Here is a 22,174-nt window from a genome sequence, read left to right on the forward strand (position 1 = left end):
ATTGTTTAATATAAGGATACTTTACTCTTGAGCGAAATTCATCTTTTTTGACATACCTTTTTTAGAAGAATAACTTTTTTTCGTAAAATTTATAACAAACAAGTTTCCAATTGCATTTGATTATTTTTCCAATTCCAATTTATTTTATTATTTTTGCTGGTGGCTATTCTCGGCCACCAGTTGCCTGTGCTCACAATTTGGTGGGCCCACTAGTTGCGCCACCAGTTACCTAGACTAATAGAGCCCTTAAAGTTTGTCGCACTTATTTAGAAAGACCCTGTGTTAATGAAGAACATGGCTAGTTGTTAAAGTATGTACCTAACTTTTTTATCCAACATAAGCGAATGAATCAAAAAACAGAATGTTAAGAAAACCTGCGGCTATAGTTTGGTTTTAATTTCAATATTTTATAAATGCTAGAATATTACACAGGGTGTGGTGAACTTTGAGAATAAGACACAGTTTGATTGGTACACCCGGTATACAATGCGATCATTTACCTGTCTAGCAATAATTTTATTACAACGATATTGTTAAAGAATAAGGCTATAAAATGTTAAAAAAATCACTTAAATCGGACAACAGATTTAGAAAATTCACGACATCAAAAATTACCCATTTTGTGGGGTGGCTATTTTTTGTGCCGCTCAGTGTACATACACAAATACGACTTGCATGGGTTGCCTATCAAAATCGTGTCATAGCTATACTTAAGGGGTGGCGTAGGGGTTGAGATCAATATTTCATTATCAATTTTTTTAAGTATGGTAGAATTATTTTATTTTTAAATTAAATAAGCATATTCAGTACAATGCATAGATTATTCAAGAGAAAAGGAAAAATATTGAAAAATAAGCCAACGCGGTGGCAAATTTTTGCCTGAGGTGACACCTCAAAAAAAAAGTATTTTGCGGTGGACATCAGAACTCATCACTGGATCATAGTAAACAAAAAATTCAAAAAGATTTTATTAGGTTATCAGTTTCTCGAGGTAACGCTGTCGAGTTTTTTAGTTTTATCGACTTTTGACTTTTTGATATTACCCAGAAGTCAAAACAACGATTTTTTTGCAAAAAGGGTGAAAATCAACTTATTTATTATTGTTAAACAAAAAATAAGCATAAAACAAAAAATATCTCAACAACGTTACCTCAAGGAATGTCTATGAAAATATATACAAAATTCTAGGTGGTTCGGTCAAGTAGTTTTTGAGTTACTAAATAGGTCCCGTTAAAATGAACCTGTTATGTTACCAGATAACGTTTTTGAGAAACGTTATTTGTCATACATCACATCAATTTGTAGAATTTAACGTAAATGCAGGATAACGTGCACGTTATTTATAACGTGTTTGATACATCACAGGGGTGATTAGGTCCCGTTAAAATGAACCTGTTATGTTACCAGATAACGTTTTTGAGAAAAGTTATTTGTCATACAACACATCAATTTGTAGAATTTAACGTAAATGCAGGATAACGTGCACGTTATTTATAACGTGTTTGATACATCACAGGGGTGAATGTCTACAGCCTTTGAAAAAAAAAAAATAGTTTTGAAGAAAACGCGTTTAAAGTATTGTCAAATTTTATTTTCAATTTTTTTTTGTCTGTCAAATCGTAAAGTGATGCACACCAGAATATGTTTTTGAATCGCGTTGTAATTTACAAAAGAAAATGAAAACAGCTGTTGACCGTTTCTCACTACACTCAAGCGCGCCGGCGCGAACTTGCTGCAAAGCGAGTCAAAGGTAGGGAGGTAGGGAAATAGTGTTGAATATCTAATATATCTAATAATAATAATATAATTATTAGCAGCTGATGTTCTGCCGGACAGCAGTTGCAGTCAGATGTCGGAATCAGTCTCACGTATACAAATTAATAGTGCAAAGTAGTGACGTCTGTCGCGGCGACAACTGCAACTGACGTCTGCAGTTGCCGTCTGCAGTCGTTGTCGGAATCGTACCTTAATACATTTTTGACTGCACAACTGCTGATTTTTTGAATTGCACTGCTTGAACAGAAATACCTGGGAACATGGATTTCAGAAAATAATAATCAAACAACAGAAAACACAGTATAGAAATACATAAAATAAAAATACATAAATAATGTCTTATCTGCATTAAGTTCCCTTAACTTTCCTAACAGCGGGTTTATTGGGTTGAATTTGTCTGTCTATGGTTTAAGTTTCATGATATATTTTTATGTTTCAACAATTTTGGACTTTTGTTCTTTTGTTGGCGGAGAATTAAGGGGGGCGGGAATTTACCCATTTTCCTCCCTGTGCATCCGCCACTGTAGCTCGCTATATATATGTATATTCACAGAACATCACACAGTTCAAAGAATGGAAAAAAGACAAGAGGAGAAAAGTTAAAATAAAAAAACACATTCGAAATTAAAGAATACAGAAAGGAGTTTACAGTGGAAACCATTTGTCATTGGTGAAAACCTTTAAATAATCGTAACGATTAAATATAAAATAGTTTTAAAATAAGATAAAATGTGTCGGTGTCGTTTAGATGAATAAACGACACAATTTGGATAAACAAACACCTAGATTGGAAACAAAGGCCCAAATATATATAACAGTTATTAGGCCAGTTATGACTTATACGGCCGAAACAAGACCAGATACAAGCAAAACACGGAGATATCTGAAGACCAACGAAATGAAAATCTTAAGAAAGATTGCTGAAAAAGGACTACAGGATAGGGTAAGAAGTGAGGAAATCAGACGCATATCCCAGGCAACCAAACGACGTTTTTATAACGTAGATAACACGTCATAAAAATGACTAATTGACGTGTTTCTATGACGTAGTACTGACGTTGAAAATCACGTGTATTTGTCTCATCGATTTGACGTCATAATTGTGACGATTTTAAAACGTCATTGTACCTACGTTTTTTTCACGTCGAGATTGTGACGATTTTCAAACGTCAAAAAGATGACGACTTTTACACGTCGCCGTCGGTAAAATCAAGTCTTTAATACTTTCAAAAAGTGACCTCTTTCAGATGTTTCAAAATAGTATAAAAATAGGTAACACGAAAATGTAGGCTTAAAATTAATTTAATTAAACTCAATAACACATAATTAGTTCAATAACAGAAAATATACATCAAAAACAAATAAACATAACCTCAAATAGTTAACATGAAGAATTACTGCATTAAACTAACTCACTGGGCAAAAACGAATAAAAATCTCTCAATTAACACGTTTCTTCAACTAAATATCTAAATGAAAAGTCTTATTTTATCACACAAGACACAAACCACGTAAACAATAAATGAGAAATTTCTTATGGACAACGTTATAAACGAAATTGTTTGGAGTTTGGAGTCAATACAAACAAGCTTTTTAAGCTCCTCCCAATTTTGTGACGTCAGACTTGCCTGTCTGAAGTGAAAACATTTTTTAAACGTAATTTTAACGTCATTAATCTTACGTATTTATAATCACCTGCAGAAGACGTCTATATGACGTAATGTTCAAACACGTGTATAAATTCAACCAAAGCTGACGTTTCCTCGACGTTATATGACGTCACTTGGTTGCCTGGGATGTGGGGTAGACAATATAAATAGTAAATACCTGGGTAAAAAACAGAAAATAACAGTGGAATGAAGACATAAAGGATGTCTGAATCAAGGATAGTAAGAATAGCCAGGGACAAGTCACCGTTATAAGGCAGAAGATCAGAAGAAGTATATATAAGACGCCCAAGGAAAAGATGGAATGACAACTTAGGGGCAGAAATGAAAGGCACCGTTGAAGAAAAACAGGCAGTACTGCCTATATGAAAGAAAAAGAAGTAAGAAAGAAGGAAGATAAATAAGAAGAAGTATAGTATTAATAACGTTAGTTATAACTTAGTTATTTTTTTAACTTAAAATTTTTTTAGTCTGCCCAATAAATTTACCTTCTCTCATAAAAACTGATCAACGTGATCGAATATTGAAATTTTAGAATGACAGACAGTAAATATAGGCAATTATTAATTTCTAAAAACAGTTTTAATTATAAAAAGCAATTGATTTGTGGTTTTATTAACTTTTTTTGTCCAGGGCGCAAATGTGCGTGCTGCATGAAATTTTGAAACCCCGCGCAGCGATCGAATCAGCGTAGCGCACTGCGCAGTCTCACTGACTATCATTTGTTGGCCGGCCTGGTTGGAGCAAGGTGAGGTTTTGCATATGTCTGATAAAAATAATTTAGTTTTCGTGTCCTAAAATTTTTGTAGTAGCTGAAATTGTGCGTAAAATTATTAAGTTTTGCTTTGCAATAGTTCGTAATCTCCAAAAAAGATCTTTAATAGGTGTTAATTTTTTGTGCAGATTTTTCTATTGGAAGCCATTAAAAACCAGACTCGCTGTCAAAATACACACTGCAATAATGCAGTATAATAACGTTTATCACAATAACACAATGTAAGTATATAATTTCCATGTTTTAAAAAGCTTTGCAGAATGTTTTTATCCGTTGCCATTTATTATTATCGTGAAGAAATTCGTGAATTATTGTAATAGTGAGCCACCATTTTGGTTTTGGGGATTCTGAAAGTAGATGTCAAATCTATAAAATTGTAAACTTTTAAAATGACCTCGAAATATTTTGATAATGGGTACTGTTTCTACATTAATGGATGGCCTAATTAAATATTAACAAGGAAAATACTAATATTACTCGTCATTATTTTTAATTATCTAATTAATTATAAATCCAATGTTACAATTTTACTTGTATTGCATTTAGGATAAGTATTATAATGACATTACAACTTACCAATATCTATACATTTCCAACAAATGTAAAGATACATATTTATTTATTTTATAATTTGATCTTTTGAATTCTCGAATGGCATTGGCTAAAATTCATCCTTAGAACTTTTATGTGTAATTCCCTTCTAAACTAGGTTTAGATCTAGACCCGATCGAGCTGGTGACATGTACAATAAGCAACAGCAGTCCAACTATTGGTGCGGACCTCCTCACGCCATGGCCCCCATTCAAGACTTCGGTGGTCCAAAACAACAGTACAAAAAGAAACAGAAACCTGAAAACAACATGCAGTTGGGAGTACCTCTTTGGCAAGAACAAGACCTTAAACCATTCAGGTAATTATTTTTATATATCGTTATTGTAATTAGCATTCCTCAACTCTAGAACAACAAACTCTACAGGAGCCAGCTAAAACATTTAAAATCTATTATCAAAAAAAAATTCAAATTAATATTTTCGCTAAAAAATCAATTATATACCTGGTTTCTTCTTCTTCCTTATAATCAATTCTGCTTGTTCCAGTGGTGTCATGGTGTGGGAACGCGTGGGAACGCCGTTCCCACACTGGTTAAGAAAAGAAAAAAAAATAAATAGAGAATTTAGGTTTTGTAAACAAAAGTTAGCAGTGCGTTCGGGCCAATGAACTGTCAATACGGATGGAATGGCCCTGTCCCATTCAAATAGTGAAGCGAGATTGCCACCAACATACAAGAGAGAGGTTCTAGAGAGAGACAGACAAGGTGATGGAAATTTTGACAGGCCGTGTAATTTGAGTTGCCTATATAAATGAAGCTTTATAATAAAGAATTAAATTCGAAAGAAATTTTATTAAATTGTGGCCCAGTGTCCGAGCGTTATTGCACTGTGTGTGGCCTAACTTAACTTTGGCATGTTAACTTTGGCATGAAAACTGAATAAAATTTTTTACAAAATTTTGGAATATGTTTAATTCGTAGAACAATTTTAACAGTTGTTTTTATTATTAATATAGATTTCAATCCTCTACAAAATAGTCTCTCATGTCTTTTGATGTAAAATATTTATTATTACAACCTTCAACTACCGTCTACCACTATCAATTTGTTTGTTTACGAAAGATGGTGATTATCTTCCCTCTTTCCCTGGCTATTGCTCTCATTCTGACCGCATTAAATCCCTTCATTTGTATTTCAGTACGTCAGAACTCTCTTTTTCATTAAAAGAAGTACTGGTTTTAGTCTTTGTTTTTGGCATATTCTATTTTGTAGGTTTTAGAACTGCGCCATAATATATTTAATAAATATACCTAAGTAATTTTATTGTGTATTACTTAATGACAATGACAAAAAGACAGATTAAAACCATAATGAAGAAGAGAGTTCTGACGTATTTAAATACAAAAAAGTATTTAAATTTGGAAATACTGCCCCCATCAGCCCATACCAAGTTAAAAAATATGAGGTCCATTTCCCCGATTTAAGTTGATATAGGCAACTCAAATTACATGGCCTGTCAAAATTTCCATCACCTTTTCTGTCTCTCTCTAGGACCTCTCTCTTGTATCGTGGCTGCATTAATTTTCTTCGTGCCTATTCCATCTGTATTGACAGTTCATTGGTTCCGGCACTGCTAATTTTGCCATGACACCACTGGCTTGTTCATTGGTGGATTGATATAATTGATTCGCTAATCTGAGACAACTGTCTACACTACAATCACAATAAAGATGCACTAGAAATAAACATCGAACATTCAACGTGTCTTAGTTTGTTTATTTCTATTAGTGCATTTTTATTGTGATTGTAGTGTAGATAGTTGCGTCTGAGATTAGCAAATCGACTATACCTACCTCTATGGAAGGTTGTCACTTCACCTTTTGCACAGTCAACCGATACTTCTTTTTTTTTTAGAATAGAATAGAATAATTTTTATTTGCATAAAATTTTTACATGTTTGAACAAAACGTCAAGTAAAAGTAAAAAAGAGATTGTATAAGTCTGAAGTACATAGAACATCATAATTAAAATTAAAAATTAGACATTACATGTTACAAAAACAAAACAATTGAAAATTACATTAATTAAGGAACAATTGAAAATTACATTAACTACAACAAATGCACAGCTATTACTAAAAAAATAATAAAACAAAGTAAAAGAAAATCATGGAGAGAATTTTGTGTCTTTTAAATAGAAACACAAATATTAAAACCATTTGGAGTCAAATATGAATGTTAAATAATGCCTATAAACCACCCATAAGTTCAGTTATGGAAGGAGATTGGATAGCAAATTTTTTTAATAAAATTTGTCAACCGGGTTCTGCTCAAAATATCATATATTCGACTAATGTAGAAGAACATTATTTAGTAAAATCATTTACTATGAATGAATTAGAAGCAAGTATAAAAATAAACAAAAACACAGCTCCAGGACTTGATGATGTTCAATATATCATGGTAAGTAAATTGGGAGAAGAGGCTAAGAATATGCTACTGGCAATTTACAATAAAATATGGAATACCGAATGTTATCCATCAAGTTGGAGAGAGTTTATAGTTTTACCCTTTCTAAAACCATACAAAAATCCAGAAATGCAAGAATCATATCGAGGAATCTCGTTAGGATCTTGTATTAGTAAAAAATTTGAAAGAATGGTAAAGTGGAGATTGGAGAAATGGTTAGAATCTAATGAAAAAATACCGGCTTCAAAATTCGGATTTAGAAGAGGATATTCTACCACAGAAAACATAGGTCATCTAGTAACAGATATTAATCTTAGTTTTACTGAAAATAAGTCTGTTACAACTTTATTTATGGACATAGAAGGAGCATACGATAATGTCAATCTTAGTATTCTATATAACAAAATGTCACTAATTGGTCTTCCGAAAGTTTTAATAAAAAAATAATTAAGATGTATTCCAACAGAAAAATATTCCTAAACATTAACAATAACCTGTTAGGACCTCAAATTGCTAGAGATGGATTACCACAAGGAGGCATATTAAGTCCAGTATTGTACGTTATATATACACATGATTTAGAAAAAACAGCAAAACTTTCAAAAATTATACAATTTGCAGACGATGTGGTAATTTATCAAGATCAAACTGAAATTAATCAAGGAATCAAAAATATCAATGATAACTACATAACAATTAGTAACTGGGCATTTAAAAATGGACTTACATTATCTAAAGATAAAACTCAAGCCTGTATATTTACTAGACAAAGGAAAAATGTCCCAGTAGAAATAAAATTAAATAATATAAATTTTCTGGTAGAAAAATCTGTAAAACACCTCAGTGTCATTTTGGATCAAAAACTTCTATGGAAAGAACAAATAGAAAATATAATTAGGAAAACAGAAAAAGGAGTAAATATCTTAAGAGCAGTTTCACATTCCACATGGGGAGCAGATCCCAATCTCTCTCTTTTGATCTATAGAGCTTATATAAGAGCAATAATAGATTATGGATCAGTATTTTATGCGGACGCAGCCAACTGTTACCTACAAAAAATTGAAGTGGTTGTGAACAAATGTTTAAGACTGTGTTTAGGCGCTCTAAAGTCTACTCCAATAAATAATTTATTTATAGAGTGTTCTGAAATGCCTATGACAATAAGAAGATGCAAACTAGGCAGTCAATTTTTAATTAAATTACTTCATAAAGAATCCAATATAATTGAAAAAATTCATTGATTGTCAATACAAGATTTAATGAATAAATACTGGCAAAAAAAGAAATCATCTTGTATTGCAGAATGCTATAGACAATTGGCTAAGTACAAGGAAAATATTCACACTACATCAATAAACCGAAAAATAAATTTAAAGATTCGAATATAAATTCGAAGAAACGATGAAAATAGATATAAATTTCCTTCGAGATTATTCGAAATATCCAAATCAAATAAGAAATCTAATGTTTGAAACAGATATAAAAGAATTAGTACCAAATTCATATCAAATTTACACAGACGCATCAAAAAACAAGGAGGGAACAGCCTGTGCAATATATGATCCACAAGTTAAGTATAAAAAAATGGTAAAATTAAATATAAACACAAACATAATTCGGCGGAGTTAATAGGTATACTAGAAGCCTTGAAGTATTGTCAACATATCACAAATTCAGAAATTATTATAATAAGTGACAGTAAAAGCGCTTTGTCAAAAATAAAGCACCTGAAGATAACTTCCAAAGCAAATTATATTATTTTGGAAATAATCAAAAATATTAACAAATTAAATACAGATTTAAAAAAAATACGGTTATTGTGGGTCAAAGGACACAGTGGAATTATGGGTAATGAACTCGTAGATTCCTTAGCTAAGCAGGCTCTAAAAGAAGGGACATATATTGACTACAAATGTACACCTGAAGAAATTAAAAATATTAGCACTAATATATATAAAATAATCTGGAGCAAAGAATTTGAGGAAATTAAAAAAGGTATGTACTATAAAGAAATTCTATGTACTATAATCAAGACCATGGTTTGCAATGACAACTCTTCCAAAATACGCAGTGAGACAAATATGCCGTTTAAGATTTAACCATGCATTGATTCCAACATATCTACATAAAATTCATTTAAGAGACAATCCATATTGTCAATGTGGAGAAATAGGTGATGCTGAACATATGATTTTAAATTGCCCTCTAATACAAATAAATATAAATACGTTTATAAGTAAATTATACAGTTGTAAAAATATAACACACCCAATAAATTTAACATATATATTATCACAAATTAATAATACAGAATTAATGCAATTATTTATAGAACATATTAAAAATATAAAAATCAAATTATAAACTAACCAATGTAAAGACTGAAATTAAAATCTATTATAATATATAAATAAACCTGTGTTTTTGCCTGATGTGGTATTTCCACTGACCAGTGGTCATTCCTTATAAAGTATGTAGAATAAGTAGGATAAAAAATGTTAAGTAGATAGGTATAGAAAAATATATTGTAAAATAAATGAGCAAAATTGGTGAATTGGCGAATGAGCCTTGAAGGGCCCGTAGTCATACAACTCCAAAGAAAAAAAAAAAAGAAAAAAAACAACTAATACTCCAGGTATTCCACCACAGTATATTAGTGATGTAACGAATGTCATTTTTTGAACATTCGCGAATACGAATGCGAACTTGAATATCTGCTACCGACATTCGCGAATGCAAATATTCAATTTTTTTAAATTTGTTTCTATTTTTGTCATGTTTTCTAAATTTATACTAAGAAGTTAATTGATATTTAGTGTAAGTGTAAATCAATCTGAATCTTAAGCTTTACTACATAATATCAAATAATAAAATAACGTGAGGACTGATAATGTGATTATACGAAGTTACGTTACCTTTTCTTAACAAAAAAGATGAGAAGTAATTAAATTTTAATTTTATTAACCTAATGATATCTTCAAATTATTTGTTTTTCTGATATTTATATTCGCACAAATTTCGCGAATTTGAATGCAAATGTGCAAAAATATGCGAATACGAATATTCGTTATATCACTACAGTATATGGTTCTACAATGACCGGATATTTAAATAACTCTCTTTTAAATCTTCCAAATTGCATCTCTTGTTTTAATGCTGATGGTAACTTGTGGAATTTGATACAGGCATATAGTGGACTCCGTTCTGTTAAAGTAAGCCTGTGTCTAGGGATAGTTAGGTTTAGAGCTCTTGTGTGATGGGTATGATTGGGGATGTAATGGTTAAATAATGAAAGGTTCTTAAAAAGAAACTTTAAACATTCATAAATGCAGATGGCTGGAAAAGTACGTATATTTAGTAGTTTAAATTTCCCCCTGTATGAGTCCTTGATTTTCATCTCAAGAATAATCCGTACTACTTTTTTCTGAATGATAAGAAGCTCTGATGTTGCCACTGCATTTCCCCAGAACATGATTCCATAATGTAGTCGAGAATAAGAAGAGTATCCTGCTCTAAGTACTCTTTAAGCACTCTTATTGAGTAGCATGCAGAGTTCAGTTTTTTTCATAACTGCAATAGGTGTACATCCCACTGCAGATATTGCTCAATGTAGATACCCAGGAATTTGACAGTTGGATGTTTCTATGTGGTCTGATTGAATATTTACCACAATTGTGGTCAGACGTAGAGACTGGATGGTTCTAAAATAGATGAAGACAGTCTTATCACAGTTCAACAATAATTTATTCCCAGCAAACCATCTCTCAGCCCTCTCCAGATTTTCACCTGTTTTTAAGAGCAACTCTTTAACAGTTTTGGCCCAAATCAGATAATTTGAGTCATCTGCGAAATTAATAAGGCTAGATGATTCATCTGTTACAGATTCAGCAAGATCATTGATGTATACAAGAAATAAAAAAGGTCCAAGAACACTTCCCTGGGGTACCCCTAACTGGAGATTCAGAAAACAAGAACATACTTTCTGAGACAGTGCTGATATTAATGCTGAAGTTTTCTACCGGCTTAATTTTATTCACTGCATTTATAGCTGCATTTGCCATAAAAGTGTTGATTTCATTGGATAGAGCATTTGACTCACCTTGTAAGCCAAGAACATTGGAGCTTTTTGAGTTCCCTTTAATTTCTTTGATTATTTTTGGGGATCAGATAAGTGAACTTTTTGCTGTTTACTTCTCTGAAGTTTATATTTCTTCCCTGGATGTAAGTTATCATGACACATTTAATAATTAGATAAGGCGAAAACGGCGGGTTCGAAGGGAAAAATATTCCCATGAGATTTTTTTGCATAATCACATTCGTGAGACATCCCAGAATAAGGTTCAAGAAGTCGCCCACGTGAAAAGTGGGCCAATTTTTTTTTAACAATTTTTTTTTAAAGAATCAATATTTTTGGCCCGAACAATTTTTTCTTTAATTTTTTGGACCATTCTGGACAAAAAAGATCTCTTATAATTTTTCTCTTAAAGTTGATCGTTTTCGACTTATAAGCAATTTAAAAATGAAATAAACTAAAAATGGCGATTTTCAAGGCTTAATAACTCGGTTAAAAGTTATTATTATGAAAGTCAATATATGACTAAATTAAAGTTTAAAGCCCCGCCTACAACATCCTGAAGAAATTTTTGTGATTATTTTTTTATTACTAAGCTGTTATTTTTAAGTAATAATAATAAGCGCCATGCACGTGTGCGGGGCTGTAAATGCTGAGTGCGAGAGAGAAGCCATTCCAGCAGTCCAATTGTGCATCTTACTCGCACTCACATTTACAGCAGCGTCAATACGATCTAACCACTCATTGTTATTAATTAAAAATAACAGCTTAGTAGTAAATTAATGACACAGATTTCTTCAGGATCATGTAACGGCGACTTTAAACTTTGACTTAGTCACTTTCTGACTTTCAAAATAATAATTTTTGACGGAGTTATTAAGTCCTAAAAATGGCCATTTTCGCGTTTTTCAAATTTTAAATTGCTTATAAGTCGAAAACGATCAACTTTAGAGAAAAATTATAAGAGATCTTTTTTGTCCAGAATGGTCCAAAAAATTAAAAAAAAAATTGTTCGGGCCAAAAATATTGATTCTTGCAATTTGATTAAAAAAAAATTGGCCCACTTCTGCCATATTTAGTGTCCATTCGTTTATATATTGCATGGTACATTGTCTTCTATGAACCAACATACTTTCCAGGTCAACTGATTTATAAAATAAGTGTTTATCAAAAAATTTTGCTGAAGATACTTAACATCATAGCTTTCAGGCACTTTAGTCTGGGCTGATTTATCGGAGAATAGGCCATTTTTGGGAAAAGTTATTTACCAGCAATTTTATTGCTGGAATCGAATTATAAGATCCTATATATTAATAATATAGGTATGCAAAGTCCTCAGATAGTGTGCTACTTTTTTTATAAACAAAATGGCGCACGAAAATCGTGTTTTTTTCAATTATTGCTCTATAAATCCGAAGATTTTAACTTTACAACAAAAACACCCAAATAAAAATTCACCGTGATTAAATTCTGCATAGAGACGCGTTTTTCCCGATCTGCTCCGACGAAAATTTTCCTCGGAAAATGCGGGTTTTCCCAACAAAATCTTTAATTTTCAAATAAAGTTTTAGATAAGTAATTATCTACCAATAATTAAATAATTTGGTGACTTAAAAGCCTTTTTGGTTTAGATTATAGTTCCAGAAACTGATGAAAATTAAACGAATATTTTAGCAACAATTCAATTGTTAATTAATAATTTACGGTCGCAATAATAACCAAAATAATTATGATACACTGATCAAGCTTTGAAATCTTATAAAGATCAGATGCCTATTTAACATTTTGTCGACAAAATATGAATTTTTTATTTTTTTGCATAATCTTTAAATGTTTTAAAAAAATAGTTATAAACAAATTAACGTTTCTCAGAAAGTTTTTATTATATTATAATTTTAAAAAATAGCTAAAATGCGCATTTCAAATATCTTGAAAATGAATGCTTTAAAACTTTTTTGCTACCATTTGTAAAAAAGTTATGAAACAGCAAAGTAAACATACGATTACTACTGTGTTTATATATTTTTTAATTCTTTCAAAGCGTAGAAGTGAGGTTAAAGTACAAGCTAATTATTTACAAAAAAATATCGATTATCAGTTTAAAGGTTATATTTTAATTAAAGATTATAAATATATTTTTTTGTAATTTACACGCGCGAAAGTAGAGTAACACAGTACTGTAGCTAAAATTTTCACTCGGAGCGACGACCGGCCGCGTGATGTACACTTTTAATAAATAATGTATGCTGCGTGTCAGTCGCTTCGAGTGAACATTTTAGCTCCGACTCTGTATCAGGCCTACGTTTGCGCTAAAAATTACAAAAAAAGTATTTTTAATCTTTGATTAAAATATAACCATTGCACTAATTTTTGACATTCTTTGTGAGTAATTAGGTTGTACCATAGACTCACTTTTAAGCTTTGAAACAATTAAAACAAATTATAAACAACGGAGAATTCGTATATTTACTTTGCTGTTTCATAACTTTTTTGCAAATGGTTGGAAAATTTTTTTAAAGCATTCATTTTCAAGACCTATGAAGTACGCATTTTAAGTATTTTTTAAAATTAGAATATAATAAACAATTTCTGAGAAATGTTGATTTGTTTATAACAATTTTTTTAAACATTTAAAGATTATGCAAAAAAATGAAAAAGTTATGCTTTGTCGACAAAATATTAAGTAGGCATCACACCTTTATTATAATCTTTCTAAGTTTGATCAATGTCTCATGATTATTTTGGTTGTTATTGCTACTGTAAATTGTTAATTAACAATTGAATTGTTGCTAAAATATTCGTTTCAATTTATAATCTATAACAAGAAAGCTTTTATTTCACCAAGCTATATAATTATTGATAAATAATTACTGGCCCAAAAAATTTATTTGAAAATTCGAGATTTTGTTGGGAAAACCCACATTTTCCGAGGAAAATTTTCGTCGGAGCAAATCGGGAAAAACATGCCTCTATGCAGAATTAAATTGGGGTGAATTTTTATTTGAGTGTTTTTGGTGTAAAGTTCAAATCTTCGGAGTTATAGAGCAATAATTGAAAAAAATACGATTTGTCGGCGCCATTTTGTTTATAAAAAAAGTAGCACACTATATGCGGACTTTGCATACCTATATTAATAATATATAGGATCTTATAGTTCGATTCCAGCAACAAAATTGCTGGTAAATAACCTTTCTTTGTACTTTACTAATTAGACCAGCGTATTATAACTATTTTTTTTTCAAAATTTAAAGATTATGCAAAAAAAAGAAAAATTTATATTTTGTCGATAAATATTAAATAAGCATCTCATCTTTATAATCTTTATAAGTTTGATCAATGTATCATGATTATTTTGGTTATTATTGCGATCGTAATTTGTTAATTAACAATTGAATTGTTGCTAAAATATTCGTTTAATTTTCACCGGCTTCTGGAATTACAATCTATACCAAGAAAGCTTTGATGTCACTAAGTTATTTAATTATTGATTAATAATTACTTACCTAAAACTTTATTTGAAAATTAGAGTTTTTGTTAGGAAAACCCGCATTTTCCGAGGAAAATTTTCGTCGGAGCAAATCGTGAAAAACATATCTCTATGCAGAATTTAATTGCGGTGAATTTTTATTCAGGTGTTTTTGTTGTAAAGTTAAAATCTTCGAAGTTATAGAGCAATAATTGAAAAAAATGCGATTTTTCGGCGCCATTTTGTTTATAAAAAAAGTAGCACACTATCTGCGGACTTTGCATACCTATATTATTAATATATAGGATCTTATAATTCGATTCCAGCATTAAAATTGCTGGTAAATAACTTTTCCATGAATTTTGCTAATTAGCCCAGAGTACTTGGGAAAATAGTCGGCTAGTACATTGATCTTCTTATTTTCTAGCCTTCGTTCAATAGTGTAATGCATACAGTCAGCTTCCATCTGAGTATGTTCATCTAGGTATTTTTGTCCAATTACAATATTCGTACTGAAAGAGATGTGTAATAGGACATTGAAAACGTTACGTTTTATATTTTGATAGGCACAACTGTCACCATAAAGCACTATTTTTTTTTATCCTCCTTTCATTCATTAAATATTGAACCTTCTTCGGTTTCATTCTGAACAAAACTGTGCCTACCATTAGTTTTTAAATCAAAAAATGTAAGATTATTTACAGCTAGCTTGGATTTGTAGTTGTATATTACAAACGGTTGCATGTCCTTATTATTGCCTCTCTCCATTCTAGCTTCTTTATTTCCATACTTCTATTTCTACTCCCTTCTATATTATATTTATATGGGCTTCATAACATCGGCCTAATGTGAAAAGTGCATATACAGTAAAACCTCCGTTAACCGAAACAGCTGACAGTTTCTATAATTTCGTCAAAAAAAGAAACTTTTTATGGTAAAACGGAAACAGTCCAATGTTAATTGTGTCAACATTGCTTTTATACAACTAAAGAACGCAATTAAATATACAACACATCTAATCACCTCATAGTATTTTTTAATACCAACTTTGACCAAGAATACCATGTAATTTGATAGAAGAAGAATACAAAAAACAATGATATTTTTAACCGAATTTTTTTTTATCTGAAACGATTATTTCGCTTAACGGCGGTTTTACTGTAAGTACAAAATACCTGATTTTACAGGAGAGGCAAAAAACTAACTGTGCATAACTCCACTTGTACTCAACTAAATATAATGTGAAAATTGCACAAGTCCGTTTTAGTAATAAATTTGTTAAGTATCAAGAAATATGTGTCATTTTAAACTGTACCCTGTAAGTACTCACCTGTTTACAACGAAAAACTTTTTTTTGTAAAAACATCAGAAAAGCGCTGATATGTTTGAACGGTTTGGTCACTAAGAAGAACAGACTTGTGCAGATTTCATATGGTTTTCAACATTAATGGATTTATGTAGATTTCATTTTCACAATTTTAGCAAAATCTAGTAAACTGTATTAGAAGAAAACAGAGCCGCGTGTAGCTTTTGGATAATTCCAACTGATGCCATCAAAAGTCTAAAATTGAATATTTTGGACTTATGCATTTTTCATATTAGGCTGATGATAAGCACTTATCCAAGACTCACATTTTTCACATAGGTTCTTCTTAGGTTTAAACATATCTAAATTTAAGTCATCGAAAATTTGAGAAAACTTACATCGAGGTAGCAGATGCATTAACATTATTATTTGGACACCAGTCTTCTACATAAAGCAAGTAAAGCTTTCGTTTAGAGTTCCAGTTGGAGTCAATGTATTTCTTGGAGCTATTTTTCCGGCAGTAGTGAGATTCTGCATAGGTACTGAGTAGAAAAGCCTCAAGTATTTCAACTTATTTTGATTTCCTTATGTACGAAGTGGACAGGTTTATTTTCAGTATCTTTTAGGTTATCGATTTCTTCTGTCTTAGTTTCTTTCCAGTCCTTATCTTCATTAATCCAGTTCAAATCTGTCCACTCGCCAGTTGATATGTGTAAAAACATGTTTTTACAGACTAATATATTAAATAAAGAAAAGAAAATAATCGTTTTCGTTTTGATTCAATTCGAGTCTCCTGCCATCCTCTGAGACTGTGTTTCGGGGTCTACCCTTTTTCAAAGAGGCTTTACAAGGAGACTGAATTGAACCATAACGAAACGAAGAAGAACTGCATATATTAAAATATTTGCAGCGGAGTGTGGTTAGACTGTCCTCTAACGGGGAATGATGAAATGAGTGAAAATAATTTCGACCAAGAGTCAGTATTCTGTTAACCGAGGTACAATAGTACCACTCCAATAATGCTTCTCAGATTACTTTAACCCTTAAACGCCCAACCTTTTTTAGGTTCCATGTACGCCCAAGGGTGGGTAAAAAATGTCCACCTCGAAAATAGCTAATATATTTATTGAGAATTGTTGGAAATGAATTAAACTTAAGAATCGTATGCTTAATAAACACAGCATCTTCTAAAATATTAATATAAACAATTTACAAACCTTATAACAAAATTACAATGTACATCAAAATTAACATACCAGTAAAAGCCAGTAATTCAAATTTGTCGATTTTCTCCACATTCTTCCTTTCAACCTCCTGATTGGCGGATAATTATGTAGATTATGTAATTATACGTCGATAATTATATGAATTATCTTCCTACCAACGAGAAATTATATAGACAGCTTTAGTAACAAGTTTTACCAAGGGTGTACTTTTTATGCCCACCCATATTTAACTCAAGATGCTACTTTTATTTTCAAAAATATCGGTAGAAATAAATTAACATTCGATAAAAGGCAGTCTTTTTAACAATAAATAATTTTTTAAAAAATTTTAAACACGAAATAAATATGTTACAAGAAAATACGCATTAGGTGGACATTTTTTACCCACCCTTGGGCGTTTAAGGGTTAATGAAACGTGGTCATTTTGTACTCTAAACCGAGTAAGGTATGAAAAAAGAAATTATTGGAGTGTTCTCCTAGCGGCGTCGCTTGGTACTATTGTACCTCGGTTAACAGAATACTGAATCGTGGTCGAAATTATTTTATTTATTTATTTTCAACGGGCTGCAGCCCAATAAGATTACAAGTTTATAATATATTCCAATATACGTAATATGTGTGTCAATAATTAAAATACAATAAAATAGTAATAGTAAAACAATAATACAATAAAATATAAATATCACAAACTTAATTACATAATTCAGATTTATATATCACAATAATATTTCAATCTACTTATGTGTGTCAATAATTGTTAAAATATAATAAAATAGTTATAATAATACAATAAAATATAAATATCACAAACAGATTTACATATCACAATAATGATTACCTATTCCACAACTACTCAAACATACACCTGAGGCCTGAAATCAATTCAGACTTCGGTGCAAAGAAATCTAGATTACGAGTGAATTTTTGCCAATCTTAGTGCTCGAGATAAAAAGGTGTTATAAGCATAGTTGGTTCTATGGATAGGAACATAGAATGTTTGGTTCAATCGAGTTATACGGAGAGGTACATGGAGACTGACCTGCTCAAGTAGCTGAGGACACAAAACTGTTGAATTAATTATGCCATAAAGCATCCTTGCATCTTTAATTACTCGTCGGTCACGCAATGAGAGAATACCCAATTGAGTTTCAATGTGATGATAATTTACATGATTTAACTCAAAAGGTATACCCAGTTTATATGCTACGTACCTTAAGAACTTGTGTTGGACTGTCTCGATTTTTGATATGTAAATATTATAAGATGGAGACCATACACAAGAACAATACTCTAGATGAGGTCTAACTAAAGAACAATATAGTAGTTTAATTGCTTCAATATTCTGAAAGTCTCTAGTGCATCTTTTTATAAAACCAAGCATTTATAAAGATTTTGAAATTTGTGACATATAATGTGATTCAAATAAAAGTTTACAGTCCAAATTAATTTCCAAATCACGAATTTTAGTAACCCAGTCAACAGGAATATTCTGTATATTATAATTATATTCTATTGGGTCTCTCGATCGTCCAAAAGAAATAGCATGACACTTGGATGCATTCACGGCCATGGCATTCAACATACACCACTCACTCAACCGATCAAGATCATGTTGAAGATTAATACAATCTTCTGTATTGTTGATAATTGTGTAGAACTTTAGATCATCTGCAAAAAGAAGAGGTGAACTGTACCGGAAGCAGTGGTGTATATCATTGATGAATATGTTAAATAACAGGGGCCCCAAATGCGAACCCTGAGGTACTCCTGAATGAACCTTAATCTCACTGGAATCAAAATCCCTGATACGCACCATCTGAACTCGGTCAGTGAAGTATGTTCTCAGCCACTCAAGAAGTGGATCATTAACACCCATTTGATTAACTTTAAATATTAAAATATTATGGTTGACCCGATCAAAGGCCTTGGAGAAATTAGTGTCTAGCGCATGTACCCTACAGCCCCTCTCCAAGGCCTTCCTCAGGAAGTCCACAAACACTAGTATGTTACATTCAGTTGATCTGCTATTCCGAAATCCAAATTGTTGGTCTACTAGCTGTTTTTCAAGTGAAGCTTTAAGATAGTCACATACAAAACATTCAAATATCTTTGGTATTACACTAATTATACTAATGGGCCTGTAATTATTCACCAATTAATTATCTCCCGCTTTATAAATAGGTGTTAAAAAACTATTTTTCCAACATTCTGGAAATTCACCCTTATTTAAGGATAGATTAAAGATGTGAAAAAGAGGTCTGGATAATATAAAACAACAGTTTTATTTATTTATTTATTTTATTTTATTTATTTTACGGATATACCATTTTTACAAAAATATGACGTCAACCTTTACAAAGCATAGGTTCAATAGGTTGCATTAAAAAAACAAACCATTATTAAAATTAAACAAAATTCAATAAAAGTAGTAGCTTAAGTTATTAAATAATGCTCAAAATCTCTCAACTGATTTCTTAAATGTTGCTATAGATATTCCAAATAACTCTAAACTATTGCTGTGCTCATTGGCAGTTCGTAAAATTCTTGTAATGGGTTCATTTTGACCATACATAATTTGTAGTGTGGAATGGAATGTTGAAAATCTCAGTGTTATGAGTTCTTCTAGTATTAACATTAAAACTTATTAAACTTAGTAACGCTAATTTTCACTCATTTCTAATATATTAGATTCTTTAAATCATATTGATAAGACCATTTCCTTTTGCTTTGTGCATTTTGTTTCTTATCTATAGCTCTTTAGGGATCTTGTTAGTAAGGAATTTGACATGTAATTTCTTGGCCTCCCAATCATGTTTTCAAAAATCATCAAAATTTTTTGTCTATCCTATTCTTTTAATAATAATGCACATTGTATTCTGCTGTTGTTATTATTTTTGATAATTGATTTCGCACATCAATTGGTCTGTTTTTGTTGCTTGGAGGTTACAATCAGTCACCAATAAAGTTTTCTAACTGATCTACTAAATTTTTAGATAATCTAAAACTAGTTTTAAAATCCAGATCATAAAGTTCAATAAAAGAGTTTCTTCTCTGCAGCAACAAGCGTTGTTTACTCCTTTGTTGCACGTGTCCTCCTCCATCAGGGGCTAATGTCTACCATTCTTTTTCTGTTCTCATTGATGTTTCTTTCATTAAATCTTTGTTTTATTCCAAAAATTACCAGCGAGATTATAAATATGTTTCTCGAACCTTTTCGTAGTAGAATATCTCATTCGGGATATTCTACAGCAGGGGTCACCAATTGACGGACTGCTGTCCGCATCCGGACCGTGGGCTAGTTTTGTGCGGACCGTCATTAAATTCAGAATAAAGTGTTTGGCAATTTTGAAAATGGTTGGCCATGAGATTGTGTACTATGTTTGGTTCAACTTATGTGTGCGAAGCCGCTTTATCAAGAATGAACTTTATTATAAAATAAGCATTTTTGAGGCTTGAAAACTCATATTTAAATTATTAGATTTCAGATTGTCAAGTACCTAAATTGAAGTTTATACATTCAATTTCAATATTCTTATACGTAGTCACAGTATATTTCAATATAGACCGTTGTTTTCCAATTGTTAATTATACGCTTCTGTCGACTTTAAAGCCGCCGCGCGTCGCACTTTATGGTGCGTCTCTGTCGATACATATTATACATACTTATGTGAAAAATTCCCACAAATTTGTGAAACAAATACTTGACATTTATTAAAATTTTATAATTTATTATTAACATAGTTTTTTTAAAGAATTTATTTATTTATTCAATTAATTATTGTCAATGTGCTAATTACATAAGTTAATAAAAACAACGGTCTAAATTGAAATAAGCCCCGAATACTCATCAGAATCTTCAAATTGAATGTTTAAACTTCAATTTAGGCACAACAACTGCAAAAATAATAATGTACACATGACTTTTCAAGCTTCAAAAATGCTTATTTTCGCATTTTTCAGATTTTGAATCGTTTAAAACTCCAAATCTATTAAGTTTTGAGAAAAATGATAAGATCTTTTTTGTTAGGATGACTCGAAAATGGTAAAAACATATTTTCGTGGACAAAAAGGTGATGTTTTGGATATGTTAAAAAAATTGTTTAACGATTTCTGCCCAAAAATTTTGCATGGCGCCCTTCTGATTTGTTGATAGGGGATAATTTTTAACAAGAATCCGCAAAGAAACCGAATTAGAACAACCAAACACATGTAGCATTAAATCTGGATCCCGGAAGTGTCATAAGGTTGTCGAAACGGACCCTCATGGAATCTAATTGGTGACCCCTGTTCTACAGCAACATTCTTGTGCCAACAATTTTTGACTTATTATAAACCTTTAGAAGCTGCATTTCTTAAACAGATCACAAGAGATTTTCACTGTAGAGGTAATAGAATCTACGGAGCTGACTTACAGTCGGAAAAATGAAAGAATATCAATGAACGATCACATAAATCACTTGTTCTGTCTGTGCTGTATTTTTCTATAACTTATGTTTGTTTAAATGTTTGTTATTTATAGAAAAAGACAGCAAATACAAAATAAGTGATTGATGTGATCATTCATGGGTATTCTTTCATTTTTCCAACTGTATGTTCTATTGCACAAAAGATCTACAACATATTCTTTTTTTTGGTTTATTGGCATTGGGAAGAACCCGTTTTGCCACGAAAATTTATAACATTTAAAAGTCTATACATATAACTGAACACAATTTGGTACAAATACAATTTTTACAAATCTGTGCATATAAATACAGTAACTGAATACAATTATTTGGTACAAATACAGTTCTTACAAATCTATACATATATATTTACTAACTGAATACAATTTGGATTGGTTGATACAGACCTAAAAGTTGAGGAAA

General features: G+C 31.1%; 2 protein-coding genes across 5 annotated transcripts in view; one reads left to right on the top strand and one right to left on the bottom strand.

Annotated features, from left to right (window-relative positions):
* LOC114325602 (heat shock protein 70 A1-like) overlaps positions 1–22,174 on the bottom strand; it is a 517,012-nt gene that overhangs the window by 3,932 nt on the left and 490,906 nt on the right. The gene's annotated exons all lie outside the window — the stretch shown is intronic.
* The window catches only part of LOC114325600 (uncharacterized), a 47,540-nt gene continuing 29,395 nt past the window's right edge, over positions 4,030–22,174 (top strand). Inside the window, exons 1-3 of one of the 4 annotated variants that reach the window (XM_028273703.2) lie at positions 4,030–4,191; positions 4,347–4,439; positions 4,928–5,128. In XM_028273703.2, the coding sequence (XP_028129504.1) occupies positions 4,405–4,439; positions 4,928–5,128 (236 nt within the window). In that variant the 5' untranslated portion in view covers positions 4,030–4,191; positions 4,347–4,404. The remainder of the gene's footprint in view (positions 4,192–4,346; positions 4,440–4,927; positions 5,129–22,174) is intronic. The other 3 variants (XM_028273700.2, XM_028273701.2, XM_028273702.2) reach the window with 3 other exon arrangements.

Source organism: Diabrotica virgifera, chromosome 9 (genome assembly GCF_917563875.1).
Source record: "Diabrotica virgifera virgifera chromosome 9, PGI_DIABVI_V3a".
In the NCBI taxonomy this organism is placed as follows: domain Eukaryota; kingdom Metazoa; phylum Arthropoda; class Insecta; order Coleoptera; family Chrysomelidae; genus Diabrotica; species Diabrotica virgifera.